This window comes from Cariama cristata, unplaced genomic scaffold (assembly GCF_000690535.1).
Source record: "Cariama cristata isolate BGI_N322 unplaced genomic scaffold, ASM69053v1 scaffold40429, whole genome shotgun sequence".
Classification (NCBI taxonomy): domain Eukaryota; kingdom Metazoa; phylum Chordata; class Aves; order Cariamiformes; family Cariamidae; genus Cariama; species Cariama cristata.
Window position 1 is genome coordinate 1 of NW_009636992.1, and position 15,389 is coordinate 15,389.

Below are 15,389 nucleotides of genomic sequence, written 5' to 3' on the forward strand. Positions count from 1 at the left end.
CCGGCACCGCCGCACCAAGGCCCTCATCTTCTACGGCACCGACTTCAGGGCCTACGAGGCGCCGCTGCCCCGCCTGTCCCACCAGACCTGGGCGCTCTTCCATGAGGAGTCCCCCATGAACAACTACGTCCTCTCGCACTTGCCCGGCATCCAGCTCTTCAACTACACGGCCACCTTCCGCCGGGAGTCCGACTACCCCCTCACGCTGCAGTGGCTGCCCGGCGTGGGGGACCTGCGGTGCCCCTGGCCGAGAAGGACGCGTGGCGACGGAAGGGCTATGCCCCGGTGCTGTACATGCAGTCCCACTGCGATGTCCCCTCAGACAGGGACCGCTACGTGCGGGAGCTCATGAAATACATCCAGGTAGGTGGGTGCGCAGGGAAACTGTGGCACGGTGTTGCTGTAGGAGCTGGGTCCACCTGGCTGCCCCTCTCCACCTCCTCTTTTTAATGGGGTTTGTTTGTCCTTGTTTTTAGCCAAGACACGAATCATAACGGGATGCATGCCGACTACAAGCTGGACAGAAAAAATAGTTGTATTCCTTCCCAAAGCGTGGTCTAGACTGCACCGCATGCCAGTAGGTAGGCCTGATGGTAGCTGTTAGTTATGGAGTTGGCTAGATTCGGGATCAGTTAGAAGTTGGGCTAAGCCTGAATATCTTGGACTTGTGGACCAAGTGCTAGAGGTTGCTGAAATCTCTGTACCTTTAAGTTAGCGTACAGGAAGGCTGTCTATTTACAAGCCTTGCTCCGATTTGAAAGTATAGGCATGCAATGGAAAGACAAGTTGCTGTGTTTTGAGAATCTGCTCCTTATCTGTGTTGTGGTAGGACCATGTTATTTCTATGATGGTTTGTACTGCTGTGGCACAGCTGATGGAGAGTAACTTCATAAACTGAAATAATGTTTCTTTCAAGCAGAAAAAAAGTTTAGTGCTTATTTTCCTTAAAAATTCTGAAGTACAGTAGATTAAAAAAAAAGCATGTGTTTTTAGTCTTTATCTGAAATGTCTTTTTGCTAGTTATTTCTGCTATTTCTGTTGGTCGTGATTCATTTATTGTGCAGGTTCATCATGTACTCAATAGTGAAGCAAAGACAAAAGAATTTTTGAATGTGACTGTATTGTCAAAGTATGAAGCAGGTTCCAGATCAAGTGTATTGTCTTTCATTTTTAGATAGTATTATTTTAGCTCCCCACATCAATTTTTCTCAGTCTAACAAATTAAAAATTTTTACCAGCCTGCTGAGACTGGCAGGAACTGTGTGTAATAACTGTTTGGAAAAGTACTGGGTCTCTCTTAAGTAGAAAGATGACTTTTAAATGAACATAGAAAGAGTTTAATGTCTTTATTTACCTCTCAGTTTCTGATTTATCTGGTAATAAATACTTTTTTGGGTTACATCTTCTTTTCTGCACCCTCCCCCCCACCCCTCAATCTGTAGCATAGTTTATGCTGCTTTTGAAACTGTGCACTCGGTTTCCTCTAAAGCTGTTAGAACTGGGACTCTAGGAACAGTCACAAAAGGAAGAACCTGGTGTGAAAGTGAAACTAAACTAAGATAACTAAGAACTGATCAAAGTTAGGAATTTTAAGAGAACTACAAGCTCTGAAAACAATCTCTGGGCAAACAAATCACTTTGTAAAGATGCTGATTGTTATTTTAGGTTGACTCCTATGGGAAATGCCTGCATAACCGTGAGCTTCCCAGTGAGCGACTGAGAGACACTTCTACAGCCACTACAGAAGATTCTGAATTTATGACTTTTATCGCCAGGTATAAGTTTCATCTAGCCTTGGAGAATGCCATATGTGATGACTACATGACAGAGAAGTTGTGGCGTCCGATGCACTTGGGTGCTGTCCCAGTATACCGAGGCTCTCCAGCTGTGCGGGACTGGATGCCAAACAACCTCTCCATCATTCTTATAGATGACTTTGACAGCCCCCAAGAGCTGGCAAAGTATCTTGATTTCTTGGACAAGAATGGAGAGGAATATATGAAGTATCTAGAGTATAAAAACCTTGGCGGAATCAAAAACCAGTTCTTGCTAGAGAGCTTGGAGAGGCGGGAGTGGGGTGTGAATGACATGACTCTGCCCAACTACCTGAATGGCTTCGAGTGTTTCATCTGTGACAGAGAGAACATCCGGGTCAAAGAGGAGCAGGAACACAGAAAGTCTCATGGGAAAATTCCAGCTCCCAGACCTCGCATAGCTCAGTTCAAGCACATGGGATGTCCTGTGCCAACCCCTGGGTTTGGAAGTGTTGAAGACTTCTCTGGAGGGGACAGGTAATGTACCAATACTATGCTTTTTGAAGGAAAAAAAGCTTCAAATAATAGTCGCTGTAACTCTAATAATGCTTTTGACTTAAAGGATCTCTTGATACATCTCCAGTTACATTTTACATTATGTCTTGTGGGTGGTATGGTAGTTCTGCTAACACTGTTTAACACTGAGGCTGAAAAAGACTTGGACAGTGGTATTGGTTAGTGTTGAATGAGGAGTGTGAGACACCCCTAATAGTCTGTTAAGATGCTCTGTGACCTGGGGCAATGTGGTGGTTATCCTTTGTCCATCTTAGCCTCTTTGTTTGTTTGGAGGAGGCATGTTTTTTGGTGCAGTGATGGTAAAGCACTTGGTAGCCCTTGGGTGAAAGAAGCTCTATACCTCATCACAAAGCACTGCGTTAAGAATGGGGATGCCACTGTTCAGTGCAGGCCTGGTTAAACCGCTGTTGACTTCAAAGCAGGAGTTGGGCTCACCCAGAATGCTTTACAAAACTTTTTGGGGTTTTGTGTGACAAAATTCTGGCTTGTGTTGAAGGATGCCATCCCATTTATTTAGGAGAGGGCTCATGCAGGACAGAGAATAGATTGGGTAACTTCTTGTCCCGTTTGCGCACAGGGATTGCTAGGCTTGCTGGAATCTTCCCAGGCCTATAGCCCAGTGTTAGCTATCTCTAGTGTGAGCTGCCCTGAAGTCTGTCAGCAGGGAGCTAGCTAACCACACCAGCCCTCAGGCAACCACTTTTGACAGGCAGAATAGTTTTGTTTGCATGGTCTACTTAGTGTTTATACATGCATTAGTATGAAACAAGTCAGTGCTTGGGTTCCCAAACCTTGAGTTTTTCCATTGACAGTGTTTGAAGTTGCAGTTGCTACAAAGAAGGGTTCTTGCAGTTCATAAACCATGTCTGCACTTTTTGTAGTGTGTATTGCTAGTGTAACACATTTGGATCCCCCAGTTTTGTAATTTTTCTTTGCATTACCTGCAACAATTTCTGTCTTTTTAGACAATTACTCAAGTGCATTCAGTTGACTTTCTATAAGCCATCAGACAGCCATCATAAAGATTAACCCTCAGCCATAGCAGATCTTGCCTATGTTCATAGCTATCACCAAAGATTTCTGATGTCAGTCCTGCTGTAGTATTAAATTAATGACTTTCTGAAAATATTGGGAAGATCTCATGCACTTCCAGAAGGAAGTTGTCAATATACTCCATCCCAGTTTATACCAGTTTACAGCTTTGTTAATAGTTTCCTAGACTAAGATTATTTAATGTTTAGGAGTGTTAAAATGTTAGAAGAAACAGTGTGTTGAAATGTAGAATACATCATTTCCAGTACGCTGACCCAGAACTAAGCTCTGTGTGGATATGAAGGTCTAAAGAAGTTTTTATTATGTTATCCATCCACAAAAAAGTATGAAGAATTTTCTGAGTATGGAGAACTACTTCATCCTATGTTTGGATGCTTTCAAAACTGGCCAACTGAAATTGAAAAAGGAAAATAAGCCTGAGGTCTCTCAGGTTGTTTAGGAAATGCCTATTTCACGAAACTTGTGATGTTTGTCATTAAAAAGCATTTTTCACAGTACTATTAATTCTCATATTGACTAATTGAAAAGTTATGCTTGTTAAGTAAAAGAGGTCCATAATACTTTGTTTTCTGTTGGTTGATCGATTTATGGGAGCTTTTTTATAGTAATACCTTTTCTCAGTCTCGGTAGCAAAATGTGGTTTTTCCCTGTAGCATGCTATGCAGCATCCTACTCTTTACAGAGTGTTCTCTACTTTTTCATGGATTTTCTTTTGCTTGCGCAGCAGATGGCAGTAGAGAAGTACCTTTGAAGGCACAGCCTGGGTGCCTGTGCCACTTACTTGCAAGCTCAGGTACTCCTATCATTCTGTGCAGTGAGCATCAGCAAGGAGTCTTGAATGGTTGCTCCAGAATCCAAGCTACAGTTGCATCCCATGGAAGTTTCCATGTCTCATTGAACTACAGTATGTTATCCTCCCCCTGTTTGTAGATGTGAGATGTGTCTGGAAAAACTGTACCAGGGAAGCTCTTACGTTGTCTGCTATCTGCTTTGCAAAGATATGTATCTGTACCTTCTGAGGCATGATCAAGGGGATCTCCAGTGAAATACAGTCGTTTCTATCTTCTAAGCATCTGAGCTTTCGCTGTTCTTATCTCCAAAATGGAACATGATTACTTAGAATTGTAAATGTTATGAAAGTAACATAAAATTGCTAACAAAGCATTAGCTAAACATGCTCATATTTTGTCAGAGTTTGGCAGTAATATTATGTCAACAGTATGATCAATTTTTATGATTGTCAACTGAGCCAGTCAATTGTGTATTTTTGTTACTTTAGAAAACATCATTGTGGAAAAGTGACACAGGCCTAGTGGAGTTACAAATGATAGACTATATGCAACATACAAGGTCTGACTATAAACATACACTGTGACTTGGAGTTCTGGAGGCTTCTGGAACTCGGAGAACAGCAAAGGCAATTGGAGTTTATGTATTTTTAGAGCAAGTACCCAATTACAATAAGGTTACCCTGTGCATCTGCATGCTTTGTAACCCTTATTCCCAGATGTAATTTGTTTTTAGGGTTGATGAATGTGCTGAATTGACAGAACTGTTGCATCAGAATCTCTCTCTACGTAGGTATGTGTCGCCAGAGCACCTTATTATATCTTCACCTTGCTGTTCTTTAGCTCTAACTGTGGAGACGTGGTTCCCAAGTCCTTATGCTTGCAGCCTCACTTGTATTTGGACTTCTGCACTTCACACCCACATGAGTTTAAGAACTAAGGCTGTAGAACAACCATTTGTATGTGTTAGGTTATGGGTCAGTCACTGTAATCTATTGAATTGTTGGCTGCTTTGTACAGAAAAGAGTGAGTTACAGTGCTGCTGCTGAGTAGAATATCTGTTTAATAGGAACTGGAATCTCCAGTTATTCTTGGACTCCCATCTTTGTGAAGAGAAATGTTTGGTTTGTTTCATTGATAAGGATTCATTTTCCAAAAGTGGGGCATTTAAGAGCGTAACTATAAGAAAATTAAGTGACAATACCTTTCCAGTTACCTAAAGTTTTCATTTGTGGTAGCATGAGAAAAGAGAATCCAGTGTGCCTTTGATAAAGGAGTATTTTGAAACCATCATGATTTTGCTAGTTCCATTTTATGTTGATGTCAGGATTTATTTATGACAAGAGAAAAACCAGCTTAAAAGTGTATCAGATCTGCTATGTGTACACTGTAAGGTGTCTCTTCCTGTAGAGTCCAATAATCAGCCAAGATTAAAGATAGATCTGTATCTTGTGGTAATAACATTTCAGATGTATGTAGTTGGTAGTTTCAGGATATTTGTATAGTCCTGTTTATCCTGGGGTACCAATTTTTTCCAAGTTACAGAATCAGAGTGAAATTATTTTCTTTAAAACCAGCAACAGCAATGTAAAAATAAAAATACCACAGTGTTCTTATTTAATGTTTTTGACAAAAGTCTTCACTTGGATACTGGAATTCCTTTCAATGTTGTTTCTGTAGAGTTCAGCTGGAAAACATTTTCTTTTTTTTCTTTTACCTACTGCCACTTAGTCTTGTGTCTAGTACTTAATGCAAGTATACTCATTTTCCTAACGTGTGCCCTTATTCAGTGCTGTAAAAAACAAGTAACTCATGTTGGCAGTCCTTGAACAAAGGTTAATGAATTTAGCTGGTAAGCAACGTGATCTCACAGTCCGTCCAAGTGCTGCATTTTACAAAGGAACCTTTTGGCAGATTTTTTTTTTTTTAATGCAGAAGTAAGCCTCTGTCTATGATCCTTCACATAAAAGCTTCACTTTGAGGTCTCTGTTGCTATACACTGCAGAAATGTCCCACCATAGATGATGCTGTTGACCACAGAAAACTAATTCCCATGGCGTACAGGTTGTGTGCTGCTCCACAAAGAAGGTGACTATGACATATTGTGCGTTTCTTTTGGTGTTCCTTGAGCAGTGGGTGAGATCTGCTTCTGGGCAGTGCAGCCATGCTTGATTCAATATATGGTGTATGGAGTGAACACAGAGGGCACTGTACTTATTTCTGTGATTGGGACAGAGAAGCAGCAAAAAGTTCTATATATAAATTAACAAGTACTTGGTAACTCATATGGACAGATTAAAAAGAGCATCATGTTTGGTCCTTCTTTCCAAAATTTGTGATGGGCTTACGTGGCTGGGTAGCAGATACAATGGAGAAGAGATAAATAAATTATTGTCATACGTTGATATAACATAAATGAGAGAAGTAGTCCACGTGATCCTGAATGGGAAGGGAACTGCTGAAAGTTGCAGTGACGTAGTCTGTGCTATGAAAAGTTTGAGAATGTATGCATTGAAAAAGAGAAAGCCTATACTCAACCATGTAGTCTGGAGATAAAGAATAGAGTCAGGGTTGAGAGACATAATGATTTTTCTGTCTCTGCCATGTATGACATCATTTTGTAATGAGTAACTGTCATTCTCTAATTGTTAAATGGTTTATTTGGAAAAAAAAAAATTGATTCTTAGGCTGATTTATGCATACTGGCCATGGAAGGCTACTCTTAAAATCATATAAGGACTCTGTGCTAGATTTTATTTTAATAGAAGTTTTTATTCTCTACAATTAATAATTTAGTCTCTTTGGTTAACAGTGTAGTTGCCTGCTGATTTTTCTAGAATGTTGTAAAACTAATAGTGAACTTATATTTTCTGTAGAGAATTTTCGTAGCGAATTTCTTTAAATGACTTGGAGTGCAATGGCACAGTAACAACATACCTTGTTATGGCCATCTCTCGGCCTGTTTTCCTCTTAGGTGGAAGAAAAAAAATGGTTTCAGTGCTATTACAGTTGCAGACTTGGGTTTTTTTAATGGTTTATGATGGTGTCTCTTTTTTTGTTTCAGTTGGAAGGAAATGTGGCTGCAGGATTATTGGCAAAGCCTTGATCAGGGTGAGGCCCTCACTGCTATGATTCATCGCAATGAGTCACATCAGGGAAGATTTTGGGATTATATGCATGAGATTTTTCTCAAGAGGATGAGGCAACACTGACCCATCTTTGTAAGAGCTTGATTTGAAAATTGCATTGAAAGTTGACACTGTAAATTCTTACCTCGCTCCAAATGTTTGCCTTAAAATGGAAGAAAAACTCTCACAGAGACTATTTTTTCTGGTGCATGAAGTGAGTACATTTTTGTTATGATTGGATTTCGGCAGTGGAGATCTTAGCAACTGCATTGATTTGAATTTCAGCTGTGTGGTGTGAAGCCAGTCCTGACTTGCAGGTGTCAACATGTGGGGCAAAAGAGGAATTTACTCTCCTTTTGCATTTGGTATAGTTTCCTTGTGTCTTACGTGACTTCAGAGGAACAGCTCTTCAGACTCTTGCTCAAATGTCTTAAGTTATTTCAGGGATTTTTTTTTTTTTAATCTCCAAAACATTAATCGTTTTTATAAGTATTTTATCAGTCACTTATTCTCCTCCTTAAGGTGTACTTTTAGCTGCTATTAACAAATAGTTTTTCCAGTGAAGGAATTACGAAGACAAATGTCTGTGGAGAGCAATTGTGCCTTATGAAATTGCAGCAATAAAGTCTCTTCTCCCTAAGCAAGCATGCCTCAAATACTCCTACTTTCCAGGGTAACTGAATAGCTATGGGCAGGTAACTTACTCTGCCTGTTTTTCCTCTTTTGCTAACTTCCCGGGTGATACATACAGTAGGATGAGAGACTAAACTTTTTAATTCACAGCTTTCAATTAAGTATTTCACACCAGAAAGTGTATTACCTGGTATTGTGCAGAACTAGAGCAAAATCAGTATGCTTTGCTTCTTTTAAGTTTCCATCAAATCTGAAATCTCAGCTAATCTTGACTTCTTGTTATCTCCTTAATGCTAGCAATTCAGAGGCCTTTGATTTGTTCTTTTTGAGTATCTGCAGCTTTCTGTAAAGACAAATACATTTTAATGATGGTGCCTTTCCAGTGATCTCTGCAGCTTGGATACAAAACTTAGTCTTCTGTGCCGAAGTGGATGATCAGAGTCAGGTGCACTGAGATGCTTTTGTATCTCTACGAAATCTTAACGCAGTATGGTCCTGGTCTGTGACTGGAGTTCCTAAAAGTAAGTGTTGACATGTGGATAGATCTTCCTTATTGCGTAACCTGTATCTCTTGCAGATATAAATAAAGTCTGCTGTTCCCTGCCATGTTGGGTACCTTTCTGAAATAATTGATCTTGCATTGGAGGGAGACTAATTCACTTAATGTCATGGGTTTAAAAGCAGAGGCAAGTATGGCCACACTGCAGTGATGTCTCTAATGGTATAATGGTATTTTATTTCTCCATTTCTCCTTCCTCTTCAGAAGTAACTACGGACTAAATAGCCAAAGTTTATCTATGCCTAAGACAGAGCATTGATAATGAAAGTCTGGAGTCTATGGGGTAATTTCATTTTGTAAGGCAGTTCACGCATTGCTATGGGAAGTCTGAAGCCTTTTACTAAAAGTTAGGAACAGGAGTGAATCTACCATGCTGTCCCTAATTAAGTCACTATCTATTGTTTAGCTGTGGATGGATCACTTAATCTCTTTTTTTTTTTCTCTCAAATTCCCATTCATAATGTTATAAATATGAATAGGTATAATATCAGTAATGATATGCATCTCAATGTTTGCCTCTCAGGTGATACAACAATATTGCAGCATTAAAATCAGGGCACCTTGACAGAAGAGACTTCAGGCCCATAACTATCACTGGATTCTTGTAAATGTAGAAGATGCATACATTATACACTGATCTCATCTGATTATTTTTTTAGGTGAAAACTGCTTATTTATATCTCCTCTGTAATAATAGTAACAAATGCATTCATCAGTTTATATTCCTTTTTTTCAGTTACTCAGGAGACATGAATACTTAAGTAAATATATCTGAATTAATTGTTAAAGTGGATTACTCAAATCAGATTAGGATTACAGATATGTGTATTTAGGATTGAAGTTGCCACAATGTGCTTGAGAAGTAAATTAAGATAAAACAGATTGAGGCTGCTTTAGTTCTGAATAGCAACTTCTATTGAACAGTTTAATGATATTTAAATAAATTGTTTGAATTAATGCCTTCAGTTACTTCAGATTCTCTTCATGTTGTGTTTCTGTATAGAAAAATCAGTCTTCTTTGAATGCATGATTCTCTTAATTAGCTACATCTCAAAACCCTTTCTTAGGTGGGATAGTCAGGAGGAGAAATTCTGATCTTGCTTTTTGTACTAAACATAAAAAATAAGAACCAGGTACTAGCACATTCTGCTTTTGCTATTTTATCCTGTAATTTAAGTAGATTTTCCTATAATTTAAGTGGATTTTTATAACCAAGTCCAAGTATTTGTTATAATTTATCTGCTGTTCCCAAAATTAGACATGCTATGTTTAATGTATTGTCCTTGCAGGAATAACAGGAGGAAATACCAATATAAGCATGGGTATCATAGTTCTTGATTAGTCATGTCCTAAAGCCTCACTTTGCCTTCCTGCTCAGCAAAATGAGCATGTTTGTCAACTAACAATAGCATTGAAGATAAGGTGGTACGAATTTAAGAGTAGCTAACAAACCAGATAAAAACTTATTCCTTGGGATCCTGATTCATTAATTTGCTAGTTCACAACCAAGTATTCCCTCACCGCTATTTATTATCTGTACTCAGTATATTACAATCTCCAGTCAACAAGGTTTTTTGTTAGTCCTACAGGATTTTTGGTTGGTTGGTTTTTGCTATGTGTATGTACTACAGAAGGCTGTTGCTTTGAACTTCATGACTGTTGCCAAGCATGAGTATTTCTGATTGTCATCTCCCTTCTTAACACAGGTATGAAAGTAGCACAGATATGAAAGTAACTTTATCACAGATATTCCGTGGGTTTTGTCTGAATTTTTCAAAGTACAACTTTTAGTTCGTACTTAAGAGTTAGGAGCCGGTGTCAGTAGCTTTCTCTTTTGAGTTCTTAATGTCTTCCTAGTTTTAACTAGTTTTTACAGTCTTACAGGTGGTGAACTTCTCAAAAGGTAATGAGTATCAGCTACCACTCTTCATGGCTGAGATGCTCACCCATGCCTTGTGTTTCTCTTGTATTCGCAGTTTTTTCTGTAGTAATACCTCATACTAGCTTTATTGTCTCCTGTATGTCACAATATGTCCATGGTTTATTAACAGTGTGTCTGTTGCCTATATTAATATACTACATGTGTTTCATTTATTGTACGTGGTGTGCAAGAATTAAGGCTGAAATATTTCTTCCAGTGCGTAGTATGAATAACTTGTATAGCTGCCAGGCAAACTCCTCAGGGGCAGGAGAGGCGGGCATCCTCCCCAGCTAGATAAAGAGTTGTGGTTGCAGTTCTGTTCCAGGCTGCTGAGCAACCTTCACAATATCCATTTCTCTGCACAGCAAGGACTGCAAAATGTTGAATAAAGGTGGTTCTACTGCCGGGGCTTTGCTTTCATTTCTCTCCTGTTGTTTGGAGGAGGCAGGAGGAGAAGCTGGGTCTCATACCCTTGAAGAGTTTACAATTAATTTACATAATAATGCATTTGAAAGGATTGCTGTATAATGTCCAAAGACTACTGCCAGTCTTAACCAAAGTGAATTCGATTTACAATCTTAGTTGTATGCAAGTATGTGAATGCAGACAAGGAGGAAGGTCACTGCAGCAGCTACTAATATTTTGGAAAAAAGCTTTTGATTTCTGTGCTTGACTGCTAACTGGATTTCTCTCTTCACTGCTTTAAATCCAAACCAGCTAGATGGTGGCTGAATGTCATCACTCATGTTGTGACTGCTGGAGGGCTTATATGATACTCAGACTGAAGAGTGTGTACAACATCTCTCTTAATCAAGTTCTTACAGTGCAGATGCCTGTACTCATAAAAACACACAATTGAGACTAATCAGGAATTTTAGTAAAGATATCAAATATTGAGGATGATAAAGAGATTACCTCTGGAAACCCTTTGGTAGGCTTCTGCTAACTAGGGTGAGTCACTTTACTGCTTGTCATGCATCTTGCCTGTTTACAGTGGATATGTATGTTTAGAGGGAAAGGACAATGAGATTGTTTTCCTGGAAATGGTCTGCAAAGTGCAGCAGCTGGAGAATCACAGCAGAAATGTCCCTTTGGCACCTTGGCAGAGGGCAGTTTTAACTGGCGTGGAAGAACAACTAACTCCTAAAGGACAGGGAGCAGGATAAATTGAATTGAAACACAGCCATCAGGGACGTCACTGTTTAAACAGGCTTTGCTACGTTACACAAGCAGCCATCTGCCTCCCTTACCATCCTCCCATATGCACTCTTCAGCCATTGTCCCAAGAGAGCCACTCCCTGAATGATTAGTTGTCATCCATTTGGTTGGATTTAATTAAGATTGTTGATGGATCTCCAGGCACCTTCTGAGAAGTTATATTAATCGGAAACATACAGGGTGACAGGTTCTTTCATTCTGCCCAGAGACCTCTAATGACAGGTTGAAATTAATCAGAGACAAAATCCTTTAGTGATATGACCAGCCGAGCCAAAGCCTGTGTCAGGCTTTAACAAACTGCACTTTTCTTATGATTCAGTGTCTCGGAGCTGGCAGTGAGAGATACATAGCCCTGCAGAGGGATTAGGAAGGGTGGAGAAGAATGGAGCTGCAGGATTTGTTCCAGAGCTCTTGACACGACTGGCATCTTAATTTGTATGCTGTTATATACATTCTTTCCTGCAGAAAAGACCCATCTAATGCTGAAGTGTCTCAGCTAGAGATGGTTCTGGGGATCTGGGAATGGATCAGAGCAGATCATGATACTTTGTGGCATCTCTGAGCAAATAAGGAGGCATCAGGTAATTTGCAGTGGAAGTGGACTGGATTTAAGTAGATCTGGGATTAGGGATGACAGCTCAGAACTAGTCAGGTGGACAGAATAATGCAGGGTGGCTGATCTGATTGAGATATCTCAGGATAAGGTAGGCTAGCATTGGAGTTGGCACGGGTTGGGGTGACACATCAGAAAATAAATCGCATCTGTCATTGTGCTAATGGATGCATTTGTGCTAATAAGTGCATTAAGTGCTAATACTGTCCAAACACAATAGCTGAGCAGACAGGAGTAAATCTGAATCAACTGGAATCTTAGCAAACTGCTTAGTTTAACTGGTAAAGTTAAAGTGGGGGTGCCTTAACTTTTAAGGCATCTCCAATTGGAGTTTAAGGAGGTCGGGGTGAGACAGCTGAGAATAAATTGTGGTAGGTGAGGGCATTATGAAGTTGTATGGGAAGAATTCAGGAGGCATTCAGGGTAAGCCTGGGTGAAGATACTGGAATTTACCTGAAAGCTGGATGCAAGCAGTTCAGAAAGACATGGTTATCAACTCTATTCATTTCTCCCAATACAACTGATTTCTTAGCCTCATCTCCTAATTGTTTTTTAGGTAGTGTCTGGAGGCTTTACATAGTTACTCCAGAAAGCGAAGGATCCATGGTGTAATTTCTTACCTCTTTAAGAGGTATTTAAGACAACAGTCTTATTTTAAGGGTGTATTTTATTGCAGCATTGTTAGTATTGTATTTAACTGTGTCATAGCATTTACTGTAGCATTGTAATTGGCCCTTATTCCAGTCATGATATAGACTCTTTTCAAATCTAATACTAACAGTTCAATCTGTGTGGTTTGTTTTGGTTTTGACTAGCTGAAACACAGGCTAGGATTCAGCTTTAACTATGTTGATCCAAGTAAAGAAGTTATAAGTGTAGTTAGAATTTTACATGTTCTTTATAGTTGTACATTCAGGATTCACAATGAAACATCTGTGGGGTTCACTGCTCAGTATGTTGAGGGAATTTGGTTTCTGATATAAAGTCAGCACTTCTGTTGCATCCATTGGTGTCTCTGTGCTATCAGCTGTACAAAATACAGGCTATAGAGAGATGTGGCTATTGAGTAACAGACCTCTTCTGTAGTTCTCCCTTAAAATGGATGTTTGTGTCTTGCTTCAGACATCTCTGCACGGTGTGTGCAGACACCATCACGTAAGTTATTCTCTCTGCTCAGGAATTTCTTAGGCTGATGCTCCAATCCCAGGTTGAATGCCAAAAAAAAAAGAGAAATTCTAATTCAGACAGCAGTAACTGACAGGAAGCTATTACAATTCTCCTTGTGTAGCTTGCCTTTCTCTTTCTCAGCCTCCCCTCCTCTCCCCACCTCCCATATTTCTTGGAATTACTTAAAAGAGAGATGAGCTTTTGAAGGTGAATGTGTACCCAAAGGTGCTGCTGCCATTAGCTAATGTAATTTGGAAAAAGGGAGGTTGATTTACAGGGAGTGCAGTTCAGCTTCTCTTATGTCCTAGTGTTTGTGTCTTTCCTTGTTATTGTCCTTGTGCAAGTCTAGTTAGTAATAGGAGCACGCAAATGCAGCAGGGAAGAGTGGGTATCAGTAAGGGTAACTAGAAGAAGCGAAAACAAGAGTAGCTGAACCTCACATGAACTGGAGTACTGAAAACTACTTCATGTCCCTGTCTTGAATTTGCAAGATATCTAAGCATTAGAGTTGCAGGATACAAGCCCTCTAGCCCAATTTGAAGGTGTCAGCTTCTTTTCGTGCTCTACTGGTAGCCAAACTCAAATGATAGCTCATTTCCTGTCCCATCAGAAAAAATGCAAGTAGAGAAACATGCCTCTTACCAAAATGTTTCAGAACTTCCATACAAACTGTTTGAATTTGCAACCAAAGAGATTGAAATTTGCTCCTTAATAGGGCCAAAAGAAATTTTCTATTTACTTGAAAATGTCTCTTCATACTCTTCAAATTGGACTCTAAGAAAATACTATTTTTAAAATGACACAAAAATAATTATAGAATCAGACATACCAGAATATATTGTCTGCAGATGCAGTAAATTCTAGTAATGATACTGAGAATATTCTGGTATAGGTCTGGTGATGTTTAACTCAAGGTAACAAAATTTCCAGTGTCTTGTTAACTTCCTTGACTGGGCAGAGGCAAAGGGAGTGCTTTGGTATTTATGTCTATAGCTAGGAGGTTGAATATATTTTCATCCAAAACAATGCCCTGTGCAGAAAAATTGTTCCCAGCATCTTTGGTTTGGCCTTCTGTATATGGTCAGAGAACTACAAACGTATAACCGTTCCTGTGGAAGAAAACTGATACCTCATATGTCCTCCAGTGCACAAGGGAGATTGTTGGTGCCTGAAGGAGCCCTGATACGGTGGTAAAATAGCTTATTTGGTGACTACTGTATGACATGCATCTGAGTATGTTATGTCCCCAGTGTCCAAAGTCTAACTCCTCAGTTCTCTACATCTACCTTGTCCCTCATGCTGTGCGGAAATCTGTTGGTACCCCAGCCCTTGAAATCTTACTGTGCCTTCTGCATTACCTGCCTTTTTCAGCTGGGGACATAAGGGCTCCAGAACCAGCCAGATGAGTGGAGGACTTCCAGGGATTTACATCCTACACTAGGAAAGAAACTTCTGGGAACATGGGGATTCTCTACTACTGAGTAAGAGGCTGTGAGACCACCACTACGCTTTCAGAAGCAGCGGTTTCAGCATCTTCTTGGAAGATACAGTAGGAATAATGCAGGGGAGATCTAGCTGTTGGTATGTAGTGGAGAGAGATGAAGGGCTGAGAGGGAAGTGAAGCAGATTTTCAAAGCACCAACAAAAGTTGCCATACAGTTGCAAAAGAATCCCTTCGAGTTCCATTTGAGTTACTTGAAATGATCGTGGTTTCTTCTGCTCCGGTTGACGTGTGTATGTGCCTTCATTGGCTAGGTTTGCTGCAGAAAAGTTCTGGGATGCAAACTGTTGGAGTTGTTACTGGGTGGTTCTGTCCAACACCAAACCCGTGAGATGTTACTTGCTTTTCATGGCCTTCGCCTGGAGAAACAGGATGGGGGAGGAAAAACGAGGTGACACCACACACGGATGGATTTGCGGTGGGACGGACGGGACGACGACGTTACCTATCGGCAACCGCATTCGGGCTCCCGGCGGAT

General features: G+C 40.1%; 1 protein-coding gene across 1 annotated transcript; it reads left to right on the plus strand.

The window, feature by feature from the left end:
- Positions 1 to 7: 7 nt before the first annotated feature.
- Positions 8 to 7,816, plus strand: FUT11 (fucosyltransferase 11 (alpha (1,3) fucosyltransferase)). Its single transcript, XM_009708130.1, is given in 4 exon segments — positions 8 to 236; positions 239 to 363; positions 1,666 to 2,291; positions 7,236 to 7,816. Coding segments are annotated over 4 exon segments (1,020 nt in total). The 5' UTR covers positions 8 to 115; the 3' UTR covers positions 7,384 to 7,816.
- Positions 7,817 to 15,389: the final 7,573 nt, after the last annotated feature.